Source organism: Tenrec ecaudatus, chromosome 1 (genome assembly GCF_050624435.1).
Source record: "Tenrec ecaudatus isolate mTenEca1 chromosome 1, mTenEca1.hap1, whole genome shotgun sequence".
NCBI classification, from domain to species: domain Eukaryota; kingdom Metazoa; phylum Chordata; class Mammalia; order Afrosoricida; family Tenrecidae; genus Tenrec; species Tenrec ecaudatus.
The window spans coordinates 89,050,068-89,073,267 of record NC_134530.1 but is presented as its reverse complement, the minus strand read 5'-3'; the positions used below and the strand labels follow the sequence as shown (position 1 = coordinate 89,073,267).

General features: G+C 46.7%; 1 protein-coding gene across 3 annotated transcripts in view; it reads right to left on the bottom strand.

Moving 5' to 3' along the window:
• The window catches only part of PATJ (PATJ crumbs cell polarity complex component), a 398,931-nt gene that overhangs the window by 5,360 nt on the left and 370,371 nt on the right, over window positions 1-23,200 (bottom strand). For 2 of the 3 annotated variants that reach the window (XM_075557001.1, XM_075557007.1), the window contains 2 exons: window positions 4,319-4,425; window positions 1,059-1,182 (listed from right to left, as the gene is read on the bottom strand). In XM_075557001.1, coding sequence (XP_075413116.1) covers window positions 1,059-1,182; window positions 4,319-4,425 — 231 coding nt within the window. The remainder of the gene's footprint in view (window positions 1-1,058; window positions 1,183-4,318; window positions 4,426-23,200) is intronic. The other variant, XM_075557016.1, reaches the window with a different exon arrangement.

Below are 23,200 nucleotides of genomic sequence, written 5' to 3'. Positions count from 1 at the left end.
AAAGATGAGCAGCGTATACATTGCCTAGTAACCATATCTGGTGCACGTTGGGTTTTGACCCAAGTAGGACACAGACAGTGAGGGCCTCACTGACTGCGTGCGGGATGCCATCCTTGACTAGGGTACCGCGGCCGGTGGCTTACAGGGAAAACCAAGATTGTGTTCAATGTGTGTACAGATCCCTAGAAAGACAAAGCATCTCCATTTTTCTCTTGCAGACTTTTATCTCTTTAGGAAAATAAAGGAAGCCGGAGATACTAGGAACAACTAAGTAAACGATGGGGCTAAAGCCAATAAAGAAAAAATGTAATAATACTGAATGCTTTTCAGAGATCTTCAAATTTATAATCAAATTAAATTCCAATTTTTGAAGCCAGAATGAAGTAAAAATAATTTACCTAAGAGCCATCTGGAGACAACAGTGAGAATGGAGCCCACGGCCTGTGTCCTAATTAACTACAATCCTCCTGAAGGTGTATTGGTAATTCCTAATGAACCATCTATTCTCCTGTACTGAATGGGGTGCCAAGTGCTTAGCAGAGGACTGGAAAAGAGCATGGGATTTATGCTAACGTGTCTTGAGAGTTTAGTGATGGGCAGGTCTAAAGGCTTACACAGATCTGAGGCTTTTACAGCGCCTTATGTCTCAGCTCGTCAGTGTCTGCTATTTTTTCTTAAAAGAAAAAGCCAAGTCCCATTCTAGCCTAGAACAATACTTCTAAGGTGCTTCCAAAGAACATGGCATTGCTTCTTAAACTTTGTTGCTGCAAAAAGACCCTCTTTAGATTCCACTTAGTCTCTACTTCTGAAACAGGGTCCAAAGAAAAGTACACTTCTTATAAATCCATAAAAGAACTCTTCTTTCCTTCAGTTGGCATTATAGACTCCTATAATATTCAAATGAAATAAGCATATACGCACACATTCAGATTTAGTCCAGAGTAAAGCAGGAAGACACTTTTCTTCTTAAGTCTCATCTATGTTTGATTCAAACAACAATAACAACAACAACAACAAAAACCAAAACACAAAAAAGCACAGTAAAAAGGAAAAAATACCTTTGCAAATATAGTCTTGACATAAATCGGCAGGTCTCCATGGGGACTTCCATAACCCCCTACAATACTAAACCCCAGTCCTTCAGAGCCTTTCTCCAGAGTAATAACCTTAGGTGGAGCTGTTCTGAAAACACAATGGGTGCTGTTTAATTGAAGAGTAGGTGCTGAGAGGGAATTTCATTTTCATGGAAGAACACAGATTTGAGAGAGACTTTCATACCGCAAAACTATGAAGGCTGATTTTATCAACTTCAAACTCTCGGAGAGCAATTTAGAAAGTTCTTTTTAACTTCCCTTGCCGTGCCACCAGCTAATGATCAACATCTATGGCTGTTTCAGGGGCTTCTCTATCATAAAACCTACTGTTTGCAGATTAAAGTCATGATGCTGACATTGCCAAAGAACCGTCAAGCTGACTGGTTAAAGCTGAGTGAACTTCTACCTCCTGCTGGAATGTGCAGGGCAAAGACAAGAGGGTTACCTGCGTAGCTTATGGTGGGTGGTTGTGTTCAGGTAAACTTCTGTTCAGAACAGGTAACAGCTGCCAAGTATGCGAGCCAATTGCTGCTCCTGTTCTGCCTGCATAGATTGACCACAGCTCCCCCACAATTTCCGGCCCGGGGTGGGAAATCATTCTCCAGTATGATGCCCCTGACTCCCGGAAGAGAGTTAGGCGCGCCCTTCTCTGTGGTCCCTTTGTCCTCGGTGCTAATTCCCCTGATGCCACTTAAGTCATGTGGTGATTGTGTAGCTATTTTCTCTCCACCAGGCCACAAACTCCCTAAGTCTTCGTCATGCAAGTGTTGCCAGCACCATAGAGGCACTGCACTTGGTCACAAATTCAGGATCATGACTCTGAGAATGAGAAGTGAAGTCTAGGAGAGTGGAGAGAAACCAAGTGAAGCAACATGGAGAAAGACAATCTGTTTCCAAAGTGTAATTGGTTTGTCAAGGCTTCGTGCAGTGTGGAAGTCTTCTCTCTTAGAAACAACATAGCTACGACTTAACTTTCCTACATGGGCTCACGGAGTTGCATCTCAAGGTAGCTAATGTCTGACTCCTGAAAGCTGTGGTCTAGAGGGTAAGAAGCTAGAGGCACACTGGCATCCCAGCGCCATCACCTCATTTGTAGCAGGAGGTTCAACTTCATTTCTTGGCATCACTTGCTTTGTGGCAACATGCATGTCTGACAGAACGCAGCCCTTCATCAAGTTCAAGGATTTTCAAAATTGGGATACAAGCGAGCAACCTTGGAACACGCTGTGCTGTCTGGCTAGAATACTCTCCCTTCCCTCTCCCCTTCTCAGTTTTGCTGGCTTCCTCAAGGCTGGTTTCCCGCTGGCACACACTGAACCCGGGGCCTGTTGATGTCCTTACTGGTTGTTTACTGCAGGCATCCTTAGTACTTGCTGAGTATCTAGGCTGTCTACACTATGAACTGTTTTGAGTATCACATTGACTCATTCCAATTCTTTTGGAACTGTTTACGCATTAGCTTCTCCGATCCCAGTCCCTAAGTCTTGCCCCTCTTCCATGTTTTCATGGGACCTTGTGCTTACTCAGCTCACCCTTCAGAACTAGCTCTCGTAGGCTCACCACCTTTTTTTATCACGACCCTGGTTGTATGTGTTTGTCTTTCACGCTTTCTGAAAACTGGGGCGATGCTGTTCTCTATGTGTTGAATCCTCAGGTTCGTGGGTACAGTGCCTAGCCTTAGGAAGGCACTCAATAAATAGCTGCTGAAATAATGATTATGGCCTGGCTAAGTGGCAATGCTGTCTAAGATAAAGGCACTACCTCTGACCACTGGAAGGCCGTGTGAGCATTCTCAGCAATGGCCCAACGGCTAGACTCGATTTTGACTCCTCTTTCTGCTGTCAGACCCTCTTCCCGTCATTTGGAAAGGCTTTCCTCTGAGGATGGAGATAACCAAAGCTAGGGTGAATATTCACCAATGGAGACTTGTATTCTGGGGGCAGGGGGGCAGACAGCTTGGCTCATCCATGGGCAACATGAGTTGGAGCTTGCTGCCATGTACCTCAAACTAGTACAGTGTTTCCAATCAGTGAGTTTTCATTTACTTTCTTATGGAATACCAGTTAAAAAGCAAACTCCAGATATTGACAGTGGTAGGAATAGAAGGGATACATAAATTTTTTTATGCCACTGGTCCCCAACCTGATAAGGGAGCTCTGGAGTTATATAGCCAAAGCACCAAGATTACAGGGACATAGCTGTTATTTCCACAGGCATATTCAGGGATGTTAAGTACATTCTTGTCTTAGGAGTCATATGTACTTATGAACATATGTACTCATGATATATATATATATATATATATAATATATGGGAATGGATATATAGATAATACATATATGGGAAGTAATACATATATGGAAGGCCCATTGCCCAAATGTAAAATGTTACACTTTTATGTATTTTTCATATGTTAATGGTGTGTATTTGACAAGCAATTTTAATGAGGGAAAAAAATCAAATGATTTTAATTTGACACTTCCATTTCAAGGAAAATAAATTCAAAAGACATTATTTAAGGTGACATTCTGCCAAGAGAAAATTTGGAATGACTGTGATCGGGAGTTCCTTCAGCCAAAGCACTCAGTTCAGCTCAACAAACATTTCTTGAGCATCAACTGAGGACCAAGCATTGTGCAGATCCTGTTAAGGCACACATGGTAGAGAGAGTCCTCTGCCCATCTAGCAGAACTTTCTAGAAAATGAAATTTCTAGAAGCTCCGGTAGACCACTGAATCAAAATCTCTGAGCATGGGTCTAGGGGATTCCCATTTCTAAAAAGCATGCACTCTTGATTATTCCTATGCACATGCTTGTGCGAGAGACATTAATGAGTTACTTTGACAGCAATGACTTGTTTTCAAAGAAGAATGTTGGCTGGTACAACAATAAGATTTAATCTGAGGCCAAAAATTTAGCTCGTAAAGTGATGGTTCTCTGTGTAATATAGCAGGGCACGCGTGGGCTATACATTTGTGGATTCTTAGGATGGAGGCATGTGTGTGTCAAAGTGAGCTCAGAGTGTGTGCAGGCCTGGCACGATGTCCTTGAAAGCCTGGTGGGAAATAAGGAAACTCCAGTGTCTTCTTGGGGGGTGCTCTACAAAGTAGGAAAAGCCTGTGCATGTCCCTTCTCGTCTTTTGAGGGGACAGACTAGACTCTGGGACAGGCCTCACTGAGCTGCGCCCTGCGCCTAAGAGGGATTCTGCCCCTGGGATACTCACTCTGTGTCTTCTGGATGGCGCTCCGCAGTGGGTGAGCCAAGGTGGTAGCCTGTAGACATGCTTTCCAGGTGAGTCGCTATGGCGTTTATATTGGTGTCTGCTACAACCTGGAGGGAAAAGATCACCCATCATAAGGCAGGGGCAATGAGAGGAACCACGTTATACCCAATGGTCAGTTCTCAGGCCTCAGTTCTACCTGCAGTATCTGGCACACAGATTATTCTTTCTTCAACAGTTTCCTTGATTTGGCTTCCACCTTCTACCACTGTCCTGTCCACTGTCCTGTCCACCGTTCTGGCCACTCTTTCTCTCTCTAACATTTCTGTCACCAGCGTTCCTGGGGGCAGTCCTTGAGCTTCTTGTCTTTTCCATTTACACATCTTTCCTTGGGGAACTCATCTGCACTCAATACTACCTGCGTGCCACAGTCTCCCCAATCTCTAGCTCTAGCCTATCTCTTACCTAACTTCCAGATTTATAAATTCAGTTGCCAATTTGGTAACTTTCGTGGGAGGCTAAGGAGTTTCTCAAGCAGATATGCCCATCCTCTCAAGTAATGGCAACTTGATCCTTCCAGTTATGGCAAAAACCTCAATGTTATCCTTGACCCCCCCCCCTTTTCTCATCATCTAAGATCCTCATACAACGTTATGGGTCTACCTACAACATAGCTTGCCTCGAGTTTCCTGAGAGCTTCATCACTTGTCTCCCTGCTGCAGGGCACTATCTCCACCCCCACCCCGCCCCATAACCTATAGGATTAGGCCAGCTAGGGAGCTCTGGGGCACAGTGGTTATGTTTATGTTGTGATCTATAAGGCCAGCCACTCAAAAACGGCCGTCGCTCTGTGGGAGAAAGGCAGGGCTTGCTATTATGTCTGTTTTCCTGTAAGGAGGTGTACACTCTCCGAAACTCACAGGGCAGTTCTACCATGTCCTACTGACTCGATGGCGAGTTGGTTGTTTGTTTCGTTTGAATACCAGCTAGAGCAGAAGGAGTGCCGTGCCACAGTTGTTGAAGGGGCAGCTACTAATCAAAAGACTGGTAGTTTGAACCTACCAGCTTCCTCTTCACGGATGAGAGAGATGCCAGTCTGCTTCCATGGAGATTTACACCTTTGGAAACCGGATGGGACGATTCTATTGTATCCTAAAGGCTCACTGCGAGTTGGAATCAATTTGGAGGCAATGGGTTGTTGGATGAGCTAGACAAAATTGGGCTGTTGAGGGTAAGCAGCTTGTTTCCTTCATGTATGTAAAGCCATACGGAGCTCCATTGGCATCAGGTGAATTCCTTACCATGAACTTCAGGGCCCTGTGTGATCTGTTACGTGCTCTTGCTTCCCCCATCTCTCAATGCTCACCAGTGCTCGCTCTGCTCTAGACACAGTGGCTTCCCCTGTTCCTCTACACAGCCAGAGGGACGCAGTCCTGTCTCAGCACATTGCAATGGCTGGTCCTTATGCCTAAGACAGTCTTTATTCAGTATCGCCATGGCTATCTCCTTCGCTTCCCTCAGGCCGTTCAAGTCTCCCTCCTAGGCACTCTGTCTGCAATTTACACACCAACCCCCGCCACCAGCCCAGCGCTTTCTAACCAGCTCCCATGTTCATGCTCTCCCATTTATCATCCTTACTACTGACTGAACGGTCCCTAGTTTACCTGACTTATCAGAGCTACTGTGGATCGCCTCCTACAAGGTGTGTGGGAGGACGCGTAGGTGTTTTCCTCATTAGGATAGGCCCATCATAGAGAATAGTGCCCAGCGCACAGCACGTGCTCAATGCGGCTCTGTTGACTGAAAGACAGAATGAGTATCTCTGCCGCCTGAAGTCTGCCTTTTAGATGGTCCGAGTCCTGTTGGCGTAGTGGTTAGGAGTTGGGCTGCTAACTGCCAGGTCAGAAGTTTGAAACCACCAGCAGAAAGATGGGGCTTTCTGCTTTAAAGAGTTAAGTCTCAAAAGCTCACAGGACAGTTCTACCCTGTCCTACAGGGTTGAGATGAGACAGCACCGATGGCAGTGAGTCTGGTTTTCGGAAACAAAACTAAAATCAGATGATGACAAATGAACATGCACTTAGTATTTGCCAAACTCTTCAAAGCACCCAGAAGATATATAATACAGCTCTGAGAGCCTGTGCCTGGGTTTCAGCTTCCTCTTTGGTGAAATAAAAACCATAAGAGCTTGCTTTGGTTGTTGACCCTGCCTATCCTGGAGTAGTGTCCACCAGTCAAAGCTTCTTTCTTGAAAGTTTCTGGGTTCCCCTCCTTCTGTCAGTGCGCCTGCTTTTAGGATGTAATGTTTGTTGTACAAGTAGAGAGCTTCACAGCACTGAGCAGCTTGACTTAGCTGCAATTCGAGACTAAGCCAACAGGGGGCACAGCTGCCCAAACCACTAAACAGCATCTGCTAGGTGGAGTATTTCCAGAGAGTGACAGGCCAGGTAGAGAGAGCTAGGCCAGGAAAATATTTTGGGAAAAATATTTTCTTCCTATTCTGGGGAAACCATTGCTATTCTAAAACAAGTTATAGGTTGTTACAGAAAGATCATCATATCAAGAATGACTGAATGAACTGGGGGATATTTAGGATAAAAGATTTAGCAAGAAAATGACAGATTCTCCCTGGCCACCCAAAAAACCCACTGTCATCAAAACAATCCTGACTCATAGGAACCCTCTATAAAGTCTCTGGTATTGTAAATTTTTACAGAAGCAGACAGCCTCGTCTTTCTCTTGTGGAGCAGTTGGTGGGTTTGAACCAACAACCTTGCAGTCCAATTCTTATTCCACAGCACTACCAGCGTTTCTTCTCTGGCCACCAAAGCCCACTAATTACCACGGACTCTTTTTGCTCTCTTTCACTGCAATTGTGTCTTAGGAGTTGTTTTTATACACGGTCTCTGTGAGTGCATCTGTTCTTAAAGTACATCTCTATAACCTACTCCACCCCAATCTGTCTCTCCTTGATCTGTACTCCCTTGGGTTTCTGGAAGTCTTCTGCTTACCCAGCTTCTCCATCTCCTTTGTATTTGTTTACTGTCTTTTCACAGCTCAGTCCCGGGCCCTCTTCCTACTTGGACATGCTGACTCTAGATGATGGCAGACATTTTCCCACGGCTTTAAATTCCAACAGCATGCTCACAATTCCCTGCCCAGTCTGATATCTTAAATTGCCTACTAGACATTTACATTTAGATGATCGCAAAAGCTTATTAAAATTAGCACAACCAAATTCAAATGCCTAATCCAACCATCTAGTCCTCTCAGTTCACGTCCTCATTTTTCAATGGCACCTCCAGCTGCCACGGAGAAAGACTGACATCCCTGCTGACTGGGGACTGCCCATTTGGGCAGGATGCTAGCCACACAGGCGCTTTCTCTCTAAGTAACAGCCCCGGCACCTGGAGTCCACCTGGCACCCACCTCTCTCACCTGTCATATATACCCCACGACCAAATCTGTAGATTCTACCTCGCTATTATTTTTCAAATTTGTTCATTAAAATAAAAACTTAAAAATCACTGCAGTGAAGAATTTAGCTCAATGTCACCAACTGCCTTTTAGGTAGACTCTCCCCTCATCCCCTTCTGATCTCTTCTGCACACAGCAGCCAATTGTCTTCCTAAATCTAGAAGGGGCAAGGGCACCACTCCCATATGAAACCTTGCCAGGGGTCTATCTGTGAATCAACTTCAGCTTCCCTAATTACTTACACAAGGGCCCTCCAACCAACCTCCCACGCCTATCCTATATTCTACTTCTTTGGAATTTCCCCTCCCCTAGTGGCCCTGGCCCCAGCTTCAATGTGACTTCAAAGCTTCAACAGGTCCTCCCTGAGCACACCCCACTTAAACGAACTTCAACTGTTTTCCTCTCCATGGCTCTCACAGACCGCGAGGGGACCTGTTTGTGTGACTGTTCACTGTCTGTCTATGAGGTGCCTGCAGAATAAGTGCAACGCAAGTCCTTCATAAGGAAGAGGGCTCATGGGACTGACTTTTCTAAACTTCCGCACAGCACACTGAGATGGAGAAAGAGTACAAGATGAAAGAAAAACTTAACAATGAAAGTAGTTAGCAATGGAAGTGGACACGGGTTTAGAACCCGAGTGCCCCACTAGGCAGGGATTCAAATGGAGCAGTGATTTTCTGTTTGGGAAGCTGGACACGAAACAAGACAATCGATCCAAGAGCTAAGAAAGAAAGTTAGTATGATACTGTCTTTATAAGATGCTGTCAAATTTCTGGTGGTGTTAGTGAGGTCAGCAGTTCAAAACCACCAGCTGTTCCTCGGGAGAAAGCAGAGGCTTTCTACACCCATACCGAGTTACGTCTCATTAAGTCACAGGGGCAGCTCTTCCCTGTTGCAGAGGGCTGCCATGAGTCAGAAGGGACTCGATGGCAGAGGTTTGGGAGTTTAAGTGCCAAGATTTGATGCCAGTGCACCCCTTTCTCTCTTTACCTCCTCATTTAGGGATCTAACATCAAGACCACCGCCAGGTATAAACTGAACACTTGTTTTATGCTCAGCAGCCTTCAAGGTCCCCAGAGAGGTAGGGGCCATGATCATTTTCATTTCATAGAGGGGGGAATAGAGAGATCATGTGCTGATAATTATACGATTCTTCTTGATACAACTGAATTACTGACGTAGGACATGTGGATGAATCGCTGAGAAAATTGTTATCAAAACAATTTAAAAAGGAGAGCGAGTGAGAGGTTCTGCAACTTCCCAAAGGCCAAATGGGCCGCATGGTTCGGCCAGCATCGAAATCCACGCAATCGCAGTCTAGAACAGCGGTTCTCAACCTGTGGGTTGCCACCCCCTTGGCGGTTGAACGACCCTTCACAGGGGTCGCCTAAGACCCTCGGAAAACACATATTTCCGGAACCAAGACACCACTCCTCTATCTGTCTCCAGGTGGGTCTGCCCACATGCAGATATGCCCACATGTGAGTACCCGTGTTTAGACTGTTACCCATGCTACACGATACTTCATGAAAAATTTCATTTGTCATTAGAAATAAATATTTCACAATCTATAGTTATATATTGTTTTTGTGATTAATCACTATGCTTTATGTTCAATTTGTAACAATGAAAATACCTCCTGCATATCAGATGTTTACATTATTATTCCTAACAGTAGCAAAATTACAGTTATGAAGTAGCAGCAAAAATAACTTTATGGTTGGGGGTCACCACAACATGGGGAATTGTATTAGGAAGGTTGAAAACCACTGATCTCGAATCTTGTGCTCTTAACCATTTGTGGTGTGGGGCGTTGCCTGACCTATGAGTACAAAGACTTGGTCTCAGCAAGTGGTTTACAGACTAGGTATGCAGTGGGGGAGGGGGCTACAGAGACAGAGTGAATGAGAGATATATCTTCATATCAAGGAAGAAAGCCCATATAAACTGAAACCAAAGTTCATTTTATTTGGATTGGGGGGGGTGAGGGGTCCATTTATTTTCCCTAGCTTCAAGGTGAGGGGAGAGACTGAGTGATTGGCTTCTGGGATGATCATACCCTAGGAAATGTTATGGGAAAGTTCTTTTTTTTTTTCCCTGTAGGGTTGCTATGAGTGGAGATCCACTCAATAGCACGGCACAACCAAATGAACCCCCCCAAACCAAACTTACTGCCATCAAAGTTGATTCTGAATCATGCTCATACGGAGCCTGTGATCTTCTGAAGCCGTCAATCTTTACCAGAGCAGAAAACTTCGTCTTTCGTTGATGGACTGGCTGGCGGCTTCAAACTGCTGAACCTTTCAGTTAGCAGTCCGACTTATAACCCGCTGCACCACCGGAACACTCTAACAACCACATGGTGGTGAGTCCATTTCAACTCACAGTGACCCCGTCTTCAACCCAGCGGAACCACCACAGGAGATGCAGGAAAACTCACATCCCTCCCCGGCCTTGCTCACTGACATAAACGGCGACCTCTCACCACTGTACAGATTAAGTCCCGAGATCCTCGAAGCTCTCCAGGCAGCTGGCTAGCTCCGGTGAGATGAGTAGCCATGCGAAGGATTTTTCACTCACAACCAGGTCTTCCACCGGCAAACAAGGTGAAGAACAAGCCCATGAGGATCAGAATGACTCTTCAGCCCCCAACGGCGGCATCAGCCCTCTGTCTCTGAGCTGACGGAGGGGTGGTTTGATGGACAGCCGCGAGGAAGACAAGACACCTCCCCCACGCTTGATGCGTGAAAGGCGTTGATCTGAGCGCCTAAGGGATGGGCCGCGCTGCAACTGAGCCCTGAGCTGGACGCCGTGATCTTGCCTGGGTGCTGCCTTTGCAGGGCTCTTCCCCTGGGGCAGCGCTCCCCACCCAAGGGCACGGCCAGCAGGCTGGGTGATGTCTGCCTGTGCGTTTTGGGGGGGGGGGGAGGCAGGCAAATGGAAGGCAAGTTTCTACCTTGCTTTCTTTTTTTTTGGCCGCGCCATGGATTTAATGTCCTGCAGGGACAGCAAGGGCGCCGACGGACAGACGCCGGGCTACAGGAGGGGCTGGCTAGGCTGGCAGCTGCCAGGGGGACGTGATTCTGAAATAAATACTGGAGGCGGGCAGGCGGGGAGCCGGTATTGGTCAGGGGCAGCCCCGTGACCCCGCCCCATAGACATGATTGGTTGGAGACTGACGGAGAGGCAGGGTGTGGCACAGAGTGGGCGTGGCCCGGCAGCAGTGGGCGGGGCCTACGGGACCTTCTTGAGCTCGTCTTAGAGGACCAGCACGAAGGCTCCACCCATGCCGCGCAGCACGTTGGACTAGGCGCCCTTGAAGAAGGCCTTTCCGCCCTTGTCCTGGAAGCTCTTCCGCCAGCAGTGTAGGGTCCCCGTGTACAGGATGTCCGCTCCTTTCCTGCCGGATTGCATCATCATGCGTCTGCGCACCGTGTCGAAGGGGTAGGAGACCACGCCGGCCACCGTCTGGGCGATCATCCAGCTGACCACGATGTGCGTATTCTTGGGGACAGGCAGCATGCTTTTAGCGGTGTCTTAGATGCCGAAGTAGGCGGCGCGGTAGATGATGATGCCCTGCACGGACACGTTGAAGCCCTGGTAGAGGCCGCGGATGCCTTCGGACTTGCTGATCTTGACCAGGCTGTCGCGCAGGCCCCTGAACTCGCGCTTTGTGTCCGACTTGCCGACATCGGTGGCCAGGCGCGCGCGGGCAAAGTCCAGCGGGTAGAGGAAGCACAGGGAGGTGGTGCCCACCGCCCTGCCCGAGGTCAGGTTGCCAGCGAAGTAGTGCCAGAACTGCGTGTGCTTGTCGACGCCGTCCAGGAAGACCTGCTTGTACTTGCCCTTCAAGGCGAAATTGAGCGCCTGCGTGGGGAAGCAGCGGATGGCGTTGGCCAGGTTCCCGCACCAGAAGGAGGGCAGGCCCGACACAGTCCACGATGACCTTGTACTGCTGGTCCGCCGGGATCTGCTTGCTGGCGTTCTGCACCTGCAGAAGCAGCTTGACCCACTCGATCGGGGCCACGGCCGTCTTGGAGATGGCGGCAGCGATGCCGCCCGCCAGGAAGTCCTTAGCGAAAGAGATAGCTTGGTCCGTCATGGTGCTGGAGCGGGCAGTGGGGCAGGCGGGCAGCCGGAATGAACACGAGAGGGTCTCCTACCTTGCTTTCTTTCTTCCTTTCTCATTTCCTTCCTCTTTGTCTTCTCCCCTTTCCTCCCTAGTCCTCCTTCCTGTTGGTAGAAGAAACCCACAGGAAAGCTCCTGCTGTTCCACAGTCGCGTGGTTGGTGTCCCCTAGTGAGTGTGCAAGACAAAGGCCCTGGTGGTGTAAACGGTTAAGTGTTTGAGCCCAGTAGGAGGAGCGCTGGAGGATGGGCCTGGTGGTCTGCTTCTGAAAGAGCCCGCAGCCTTCAGAGCCCCGTGAAGGAGTTCCACTCTGCACACTCCGCTTGCCAGGAGCAGGGGTCAGCCAACAACAGCTAGTGCAGGAGACGGCTATGAACGCATGGAGTTCTAAGTGGCGAGGGGAAAGGAGAATGAGACTCCTCCTGGGACACGCAGAAGGGCTCTGAGGTCCCCAACAGATGGTTCAAGTCTGTGACACACGAATGAGAAGTTCAAGGCCTGTGAAGGCTGGCGTCCTCGCCCAAGTGGGGCCAGCTCCAGTCTGCAGCCCGAGGTTGGGCTTTCTGCAAAGAGATAGCGCCTGCCTGGCATCCCCACACACCTGGAGATCGGGAGACAAGGAGGTGTCTTTCCTGGTCCTCAGTGACCCTCGAAACCATCAACCTGGCTCAGAAACAATTTAAGTGTATGCGCTCCTTGTTGTTGCACCCAGTGCTCCGAGAGACACCTTGAGTGGGTTTTTAAAAGAGGCAGCTAATAACTGGCCTCCTGCGTGACTCGCATGTATGTATGACGTCCAATAGCCTTCCCCAAATTGCCACGTGGTTGTGCCACTGAAACTCTCGCGTCTTTCATCGCATCCCCATCTCCGCAACCCTTGTGTCACCGCACGTTTGAGAGGACAGCCTCTGCCTTGGAGACGAGGAGGATACATTCTCTGCGCAGGAGAGCTCTCTTAGTTTGTCATGAAAGACAGGGAGCAGTCTCAGCTCCAAGTTCACGCAAGAGGCAGAGACCTGGACTCTGCGGAAAGGGGAGGCAGGCTTCCCCTCAAATTTGCAGTTTGGAGCGTCACCCTCAAACCCTGCTGTCCTCTCCATGCAGGTCCCTGCCCAACCCCCGCAAACCAGCTAACATTCCTGTCTCCAATGGCTTCCCCCTCAACCTGTTTCCCCTTAAGACAGTGTGTTTTCTGCTCTGCCCACCCATTCTTCCACCCCTCATGGCATTTAACAACTTGGGTTCAGACCCAAACTAATTCCATTCAGATCTGTAGGTTGTACCATGTTCCACAACACCGTGTGTTCAATAAGCTTTGTAACTGAGTAATAGAGCAAGAGGCGTTACTGGTGGGTTTAAGGACGAGTCTCTTCCCTTTAAGACACATTTAGGGGATTATTTTGGAGAACTGAGAGGTCAAAATGTTCTCCAGGTAAGGGGGCTGCTCTTAGCAATGCATAACACTTGAGCTCTTTGCCTAGAAGCTGTCTAAGGTTTTGACTGAATGAAGGAAACAGATTGGCCCTCAGGCTTAATATGACTCAAAACTTTCAGTACTGAACATAAAACTAAGCACTGGTTCCTCCCTCTGTAGGGCCAGACATGCTAATGACAGACAGGAAGGCTGTCAGGTAAGGGGACCCTGAGAAAGTAGTCCTCCTCGGGTGGGGGCACCTGACACAGGAACAAGCATAGGACGCTTGCCTTGTCACATGCGTTTATGGTTTACCTTAAAGACAGAAAGAACATCTTAAAGCTTCTATTTAGAATCTAGTGACGCTGATTCTGATGATATCACAATATTAATTTTATGTGCTTTTAAAAAAATAGCTGAAGTGTTTTATTTTGGAGTAAAATATAGGCAAACTGACTTCTAGCCACATCGCCATCTAGTGGTTCACACCATAAAATCCATCTGGAAAACCACTTCAGTTTTTCAAGCATTCTCTGAATTCAGCCTCCCAAAAAACCAAATTCAGTGGCATCAAGTCGGTTCTGACTCCTGGTGACTCCATTGTTTTGTGAACTTCCCCAGGGGGATTTCTGAGACTGTAACTCTATAAGACTAGAAAGACTCGCCTTATGCTGGCAGAGCAGCTGGTGGTCTCAAACTGCTAACCTTGTAGTTAGTCGCCAAACTTGTAACCCACTATGCCACATGGCTCCTGAATCCAAGTCCATGTTAATATAATGAAAATAAGAAGGCACTACTATTTTGTGCTTTCCCCTTAGAAAACCACTGTCCCTTATACCCCATTTCATCCTTACCTTGGCTGAGAAGGGAGCTAAGATCCCTATTTTAGGGGAGGCTCAAGGATAACTAAGAGGATTCAAATTCACAGCTCTCTTACATGGAAGCTTCCCTCACCTACAGAGCTTATGCTCGTCCTTATTTCCACCTGAGACCCTGCGATTACAGTCCTTCCCCTAGTTTCTCACTCCCCAACACAGCTGCTCCCAGCTCGGCTGCTGCTGGGAATGGACCCATGTAACTCTCACTAGAAATCACCGGGGGACCTTGAAAACACCATCAGGCCAAGGTCACGCTGCAGACCCATTTCTGTTGGGACCCAAAAATCAGTATTGGGATCAGTGATATCATTGTGCGGCCAAGGCGAAGAACAATTTATAAACTATCCCTTGAATGATAGTCAGGGGTGTCTTGGTATGCTTCCTCTATACCACTGGTTTTCAACTTTCCTAGTGCCGTGACTCTTTAATATAGTTCCTCATGTTGTGGTGACCCCCAACCATAAAATTATTTTTGTTGTAACTTCATAACTGTAAATTTTCTACTGTTGTGAATCATAATGAAAATATCTGATATGCAGGATGTTTTCATTGTTACAAATTGAACATAATTAAAGCATAGTGATCAATCAAAACAATATGTAATTATAGATTGTAAAATATTTATTTCTAATGACAAATAAATGAAATTTTGTCTTGAAGCATGGTGTAGCATGGGTAACAGTCTTCACGCCAGGTACTTCTATGTGGGCATATCTGCATGTGGGCAGACCCGCCTGGAGACAGACAGAGGAGCGGTGTCTCGGTTTTCCTAAGACCCTAGGAAATGTGTTTTCTGAGGGTTTTAGGGGACCCTGTGAATGGATCATTCAACACACAAAGGGTCGCGACCCCCAGGTTGAGAACCGCTGCTCTATCCAGACCTTCCCAATGCCCAACTCTGGATAAGCAACCCACTTTCTCCCCTACTGGGATGTTTCAGAACGAAGCTAGCGAGTGTGCTGATTTTTAACTCTGCCACGCCACACCCTTCAATAATCCACATGACTCTATGTGGCCAACACGCACACAGCTTCTCTCTGGGCCAGACCCTGTGATAGAGGCGGAGACAACACCTCAGTCTGAAGACCGTCATGGTTTGGGAAACATCACCGCCCCTACATGTCCTACTCCAGGTTAGAAAGTTTCTACAGAATGGGATTCATAAGATTTACAAAGGGTAGGAGTCAAAGGATATTTATAGAGATCTAAATACAGGCATATATATATGTAAATATATTTATATATGAGGATGGGCAAATAGATCTATGTGCGTATAATTACAGGTTTAGTATTAGGGTAGCAGGTGGACATTGGACCTCCACTCGAGTACTCCCTCAATGCAAGAATACTTTGTTCTATTAAACTGGCATTATATGATGCTCACCTTCCCGACACAATCGCTGAAGACAAATTGGGTGCATAAGGAAATGTGGTGACGAAAGCTGATGGTGCACAGCTATCAAGAGATAGTGTCTGGGGTCTTAAAGGCTTGGAGATAAACAAGCGGCCCTCTAGCTGAGAAGCAACAGAGCCCATATGGAAGAAGCACACCAGCCTGTGTGATCATGGGTGTCTAAGGGATCAAGTGTCAGGCATCAAAAAACAAAAAATCATACCATTGTGAATGAGGGGGAGTACAGAGTGGAGATCCAAAGCCCATCTGCAGGCAACTGGACATCCCCCTACGAAGGGTCATGGGGAGGAGATGAGCTAGTCAGGGTGCAGGGTAGCAATGATGAAACATTCAACTTTCCTCTAGTTCTTAAATGCTTCCTCTCCCCAACTATCATGATCCCAATTCTACTTTACAAATCCAGCTAGACTAGAGGATATACACTGCTACAGATCAGAACTGGAAACACAGGGAAGCCAGGACAGATGAAGCCCTCAGGACCAATAATGAGAGAAGAGGTACCAGTTGGGGTGAATGGTGGAATAGATCACAAGGATCTACATATAACCCCCTCCCTGGGGGTCAGGCAACAGAAAAGTGGGTGAAGGGAGATATCAGACAGTGTAAGACATGACAAAATAATAATTTATAAATTATCAAGGGTTTATGAGGGAGGGGGGAGCAGGGAGGGAAGGGAAAAATGAGCGGAGACCAAGGGCTCAAGTAGAAAGAAAATGTTTTGAGAATGATGATGGCAATATATGTACAAATGTGCTTGACACAATGGATGTATATATGGATTATAAGAGTTATATGAACCCCCCAATAAAAAGATTTTTAAAAAGATTTATAAAGGGAGGATTAGGGTGGGATGCGAGGTATTCTCCAGCTATAGAGAAGGTTGTTGTGAGTTGCCAGTAAGTAGATTCCAAGGCATTGAGCACAACATGGGGCAAGTCTTTCTTAATACCCCAATAACGCGCTCTACTCCAGTGGGTCCAGGAGACCTGATGGCGTCGGGGGTGACGCACGGGGTTACATAATCACAATATCAGCAATTTGAAACAATCAGACTGTAAAGAGTTACAGCCTCAGAAATCCACAGGGGCAGCTCCACTCTGTGCCATAAAGCTGACTCAATGGCGGTGGTCGTCCCCCACCAGCCCCCACCCATACGTGGATTCCTGGTGTGTTTTCTGAAGTAGCAACATCAGTAACACCTGGAATTCGTTAGACACGCAAATTCTTGGAGCCTGGCTTTTAACAAGCCCTCGGGGGACCCAAAAGCAGGCTCAAGTTTGCGATGCCCAGCTCCAGTCAATTTCTTTAAAAGCTGCTCAGAACCATTCCTTTGCTGGGTCTCAGAAAATGATGATGCTAGAAAAGCTGAAACAGGCCTCCTTTTTGTTTGCTAGGGAGTGGGGGAAACACCACCCTTATCTTTTCTTCTCCTTCCGCCCTCAACCACTCCCTGTTCTTCCTCGGTTTGCTAACACCTTGGAAGGGAGCCCTTGTTTCAAAGAGCCCGATGCTCATCTGCCAGTGGTTGGGACCCCTTCAGTTGTTATTTAACCCTCCCCCACTGGGAATTCTGCTACTCTTCAAATGAAATGGGCTTCCTATTTTTCACAATACTTACAGTCTGGGAAATCCACCGTGGGACGCTGCGTTGACTTGACGGCAGTGTTAAGTCCCATACTACCAACACACATCATAGTGTCCAGTTAGACTTGATTTATTATTCTGGTTGTGATGTTCACGTAAATCTGATTTCTTATTAAGTCAATAATATATTATAATTACATCTGTTTTTCACATTTTCCCCCAAAGCAATAATTCTCATATATTTACTTATTACTAATTCAGCTCTAAACTTATTAATTTCAAATTTCCAATTCGATGAAACATCTCAGATAATTTGTTGTTCTTGTTTATGTGCTTGGGTTTCAATGTTCCTCAGCTCAACCAGCTTCTTAGATTTACGCTTTTCTTATTTTGATCTGTTTTTCTGGAGATGGATCCTAAATAAAATTTCTCAGAGATGTGGCATATCACTGATGAAAAGTCAGGTGCAACTGGGAACACTTCTTTCAGAGGTAGTTTATTCTTTCCTCTTCAAAAGTTCTAGACTGTGACATAGGCATGATTCATGTCTTGCTAATCCTGTTCAGTGAATGAATTGCTTACTCATTCTGTTTCTCATTTCGCAACTCCTACTTTGCTGGATATTGGATCTACTTGGATTCGTCCCACGCCTCATCTGTTCTCCCCCGTTTTCAATGTAGGGCACAAGGAACATTTTGGTTCTTTTCTCTGTCTTGATAGGTGTGCACGGTGTCTCTCTTCTACTCTCTTCTAACCAGCAGTTGGACCCTCTTGAGCCAGTCCTGTTTGCTCCGGAGGAGCCTGCAAATGGCCTTACAAGCCACTTTTATCTCCTAGACTCTAATTAACCTCCCGACTTCAGACACTTTCTCCTGTCCTCCATACCTGCTGCCCATGTCAAGGTTGTGGCTCCTTTCTCTATTTACTTTCATTTATTTCTTCAGCCAGTATCGATTAAGCACAGCTGGAAGACGACTGTGATGGCACGGTGAGAAAGCCTTCCCTTTTCCCACGGTCACATTTCCTCTTCCCACTGCACATCTCCACCCACGTGTCTCCAGCTACTGCCACTCTCTCTCAAGCATGCTCCTTCTACATTCCCATCCCCCAAGCTCTAACACAGGAGGGGAATCGCTTCATGAACCAAGAACGAGCCCCACACATTCCTTTTGTGAAAATGTCCCTGAGATGCTTTAAAAAACCTTCTATGTCCTCAAAGATGTAAATATATGTAATGTATATCCACCCCTTGTGTCAGTGTGTCGTCCTGTGGCTTCTATGTGGCTGTGGTGCTGGAAGCTATGTCACTGGTGTTTCAAACACCAGCAGGATCACACAAAGTGAAGAGGTTTCAGCAGAGCTTCCACACTAAGAACAGACCACGAAGAAGATACTGGCTGTCCACTTCTGAGGAATGAAGCACGGACAGCCTTATGAACGGCAGTGGAAACTCTCAGCCACTGGAACCTCATGAAAAGAAGCAGAACATTGTCAAGAGAGAGTGTCGGAGGACGGGCCCCTCGGGTGAGAAGGCACTTGAAACCTGACTAAGAGGGAGCGAACTCCGCAAAGCAGAGTTGTCCATGATGGCTCGGGGGAAGAAAGCCTTTGAAAGGGAAGCCTTTCGGACCTTCCTCTGCCGAGGGAGGCATGACTCAAAACGAGAAGAAACCATTGCAAACATCCATTAATCATCAGAACTTGGGATGTATGAATTATGAATCAAGGAATATTGGAAGTTGTAAATGATGAGATGGCACGCATAAAAATCAACATTCTAAGCATTAATGGGCTGAAATGGATGGCTGTTGGCCAGTTTGAATCAGAAAATCATAGTTTTACTGTTCTGGGAACCATGAAAACCATGAAAAGGAATGGTGTTGCCTGCGTTCATTGTCAGAAAGGGTATTTCAAGACCTTGAAGTATAATGCTACCTGTAGTAGGATTATATCTACCCACTGTCCAGGAAATCCAACCAAATAAATAACATTCAAATTTATGCACCAACCACCAGAGCCACTGAAGAAGAAACTGAAGAATGCTACCCATGATTTCAGTCTACAATTGACCAAACATACAATGGAGATGCACTGGTGATAACCGATTGGCGATGAGAATGCCCACATTGGAAACAGGGAGGAAGAGTGACAAGCTAGAATTCTGCAAGACCAATGGCTTCTTCATTCTTTTTCCAACACTACAAATGGTGCTTCCATGGGCGTCTCCCGATGGAATGCACAGAAATCAAATTGGCTATATGAGGGGTACCCCCCAAAAAACCAGAATGTTTTCCCCCTAGAGCTATGTATTTAAATTTTTTTTTTTTTTTACAAAACAAACTTACTTATCACCTTCAAAGTACTCTCCATTATACTTAATACATTTGTCAAATCTGTGATTCCATTCTTGGAAACATTTTTCAAACGCATCTGTTTGGATGGCGGACAGCCCCTCCGTTGTTTTTGCTTCTCTGCTTCTACATTGCTAAATGGCTGTCCTTTCATGGCCCTTTTCATTCAAGGAAACACAAAGAAGTTGCACAGAGCTAGGTCAGGTGAGTCAGAGGCGTGGGGCAAGAGAGGCATGCTGTGTTTTTGTCCAAAATGGTCACACCGAGATGGTTATGTGAGCAGGTTCATTGTGGTGGTGGCAAAACCAGTCCCCAGTCTGCCACAAATCAGGCCTTTTTTGTCGCAGTGTTATGCCATTTTTTTCAGAACCTCTAAATCGAAAGCTTGATTAACAGTCTGACTTGGTAGCGCAAACTCCACATGCATTACAAGTCGACATTTTGTCCTTTTGGGAATTTGATGGACTTTGAGAATGAGGTTTATCATCAATCAACATTTCATCTATTTTGAAACAAGAAAATCACTTGCACACTTGAGATTTTCCCACAGCACTGTCCTTGTAAGCTGTGTTCAACGTCACAACAGTTTCTGTGGCACCCCCACCGCCACCCCAAGTAGGAAAGCCTCATGCTCTTCTCTTGAATTGACCACCACAAAAAATGCGGTTTGAGTGAAACTGCTTTTATGAAAAACTTCACTATCACCAGAGAGAACCTTCCCAGGCTATGCTACCCAGTGCACTGACTCAAAGCGAGTTGCTTGATGCTCACCTAGCGGGGAAAATGTGTACTACGAAAGCTTCATGCAACAGAGCTTTTCCCCTGTTTTTGTTTTTTTTTTGGGGGGGTACCCTCTCATATCTGGAGAGAAGCTTGGTAACAGCAGCTAAAATGAGGCTAGGGGTTGACTGTGGAACAGACCATCAATTGCTCATATTTAAGTGAACGCTGAAGCTGAAGAAAATTAAAACAAGGTCATAAGAGCCCAAAGACAGCCTTGAATGTCTAGATGTAATTTCACAGAGGAGAGCTAAACCAGGACCAAAAAGCGACTGCAACAGGGAACATTTTAAAACGATCCCGAGCAGCCAAATCAATCTCAATTGGCCGACCTATAATTGAATCTAAGAAACTGCCAGAGGTCGTGACTAAGCTCAGTTACTTGCTCTCACTGCCACTGAGTTGATTCTGACTTGGCGATCCTGCAGGACAGAGTAGAACTGCCCCTGTGAGTTTCTGAGACCAAATCTTTACAGGCGTCGACAGTCCCAGGATAGGCTGGTAGTAGGATTGTTGCCCCTGAAATTCACAGCCCAATGCAAACCCACTACAGCACCAGGGCTTGGTTGGAGTTTAAGGGCAGACATTTGTACCTCGTCACAACTAGAGGCAGCCATTCGAACTGTGGGAATGCTGGGGCCTGGGCTTGCCCTGCTCTCTCCCTCTCGCTGGGGCCATAGCGTTCAGTGGGCAATCAGCGCTGGCCGACTGCTCTGCACGACACGCTGCTTCCACATCATCACACACTTCTCTGACCTTTCCTACTGCTCTGCCAATGGGCGGTCTGTCCTGGTCGTAAAAGTAATTACCTAACGACAAGTCGGCGGCGCCCATTATAGTGATGGTCCTCCTCCATGCACGTTGTGTTAATTAAAATGCACCATGCGACTGAGAGGCGTTTGACGGAAGGCTTGTGTTTCTTGGGTTTTATGTCTGAGGCCTTTGGCGGCACATCTGTTCCCTATCCAAAAGCACAACTGTCAAAGTCCCAAAGAGTTCCGTCCCTCTCCCAAGTGCACACATGACAAAACACTGCCGCCAGCTAATGTGGTTACCTCCCGGAGTATTTTGAAACCAAGTACCATTGGTGAACACAGGAACAGGATCAATGAAGAACTCCCTCAACAGTACGCAGCCACTGACAACGAGACTGAACTGAGTGTTAACGCTCCACAGGAAATCCTGAAATCACTGTCATTTTATATTTAGCTATTATTACTTAAAACTGTCTTCTTGCTCTTCATTTGGTGGGGTGGGGGGAGGACGAGAGTGAGGAACAGAAAGCTGAACAATCTACACCAGAGCACGACATTATCAATAGCACTGAGTTTTGTTGGAAATGCCACGTTTTTTCTTTCCACAGTCACCATCACCTGAAGCTGCTGCCTCTTCAAACGCTGTATGACTAAGGGTCCCCACCTCTGAGAATGAAGAGTTTGCTCATAGTGCTTCCAGGGCTGAGCGTGACTCAAAGCAAGAGCATGCACAGCAGAGACGGAAAAAATGAAGGGCCTGTCCGCTCTGGCCACGGTGGAGGCAGGGGTAGAGGTGGGGCGGAGGAAGGAGGGCGAGCAGCTCCGGAAGTTTCCAGGAGCGAAGAGATGGAGAAAAGTGGCATCAATGGCCAGGCCACATAGCATTGAAGCCCACTGCTACGGAGCTGATTCCTTCTCATTGGCGAGTCTGTCTGGCTTTCCAGCTGTCCACCCTTTTTTTTGGTTAACTTTTTACTGTGAATTAGGTGAAGGATACAGAACAGGTCATCAGTGATACCATCAGCGACTCAACAAGCCTCTGAAGGTCTTGCCCTGTTTCCTTCACTCTCCCTTTCCCACCTCCCTCTTGCAGGATACTGCTTTCTTCTTCACCCACATTACACCAGTCTACCCTCCCCTGTAGAGGGGATTATAAATTCGACTGTAGTTCAAAACCCCCAGGTGCTCTGAAGGACAAACACAGGGATTTCTATTCCCACAAAGAGTTACATCTCAGAAACCCACAGAAGCAGTTCTTCCCTGTCATATAGGGTCACTGTGAGTTAGCACCAACTCAACAGCAGGGAGTTTTTTGTTGCTGCTTTTTAAAATTAATTTCATTGGGGTTTGTACAACTCATCACAATCCATCCATCCATCCAATGTGTCAAGCACATTTGTATATCTGTTGTCATCATGGTTCTCAAAACATTTGCTTTCTACTCGAGCCCTTGGTATAAGCTCATTTCCCCTCCGTTCCTGCCACCCCCTCATGAACCCTTGATAATTTATAAATTATTATTATTTTGTCATATCTTACACTGTCTGATGTCTCCCTTCACCCACTTTTCTGTTGTCCGTCCCCCAGGGAGGAGGTTATATGTAGATCCTTGTAATCGGTTCCCCCTTTCTATCCCACCTTCCCTCCACCCTCCTAGTATCGCCACTTCACCACTGGTCCTGAGCGGTTCATCTGTCCCAGAATCCTTGTGTTTCCAGTTCCTATCTGTGCCAGTGTACATCCTCTGGTCTAGCCAGATTTTTAAGGTAGAACTGGGATCATGCTACTGGGGGGGTGGGTGGGCATTTAAGAACTAGAGGAAAGTTGTGTGTTTCATTGTTGCTACGCCAGCAGTGAGTTTTTGAGTTTATCTTGTACAGCCTGTACCTTCTTGCATCCCACCCTCCCTCCCCTCCCATCCTTTAGTCACAATATAAGTCTGTTTCTTTTTTTTTTCCCGCCCGCCCCCCAAGTCTGTTTCTTTTAGTGAAAATCTTTCATCTTTTCCTGATTTCTTGGGGGGAGGGGAGGTAGGCTGTAAATCTTTACTTTAGCAGATAGCCTCATCTTGCTCCCAAGGAGCAGCTGGTGGGTTTGAACCATC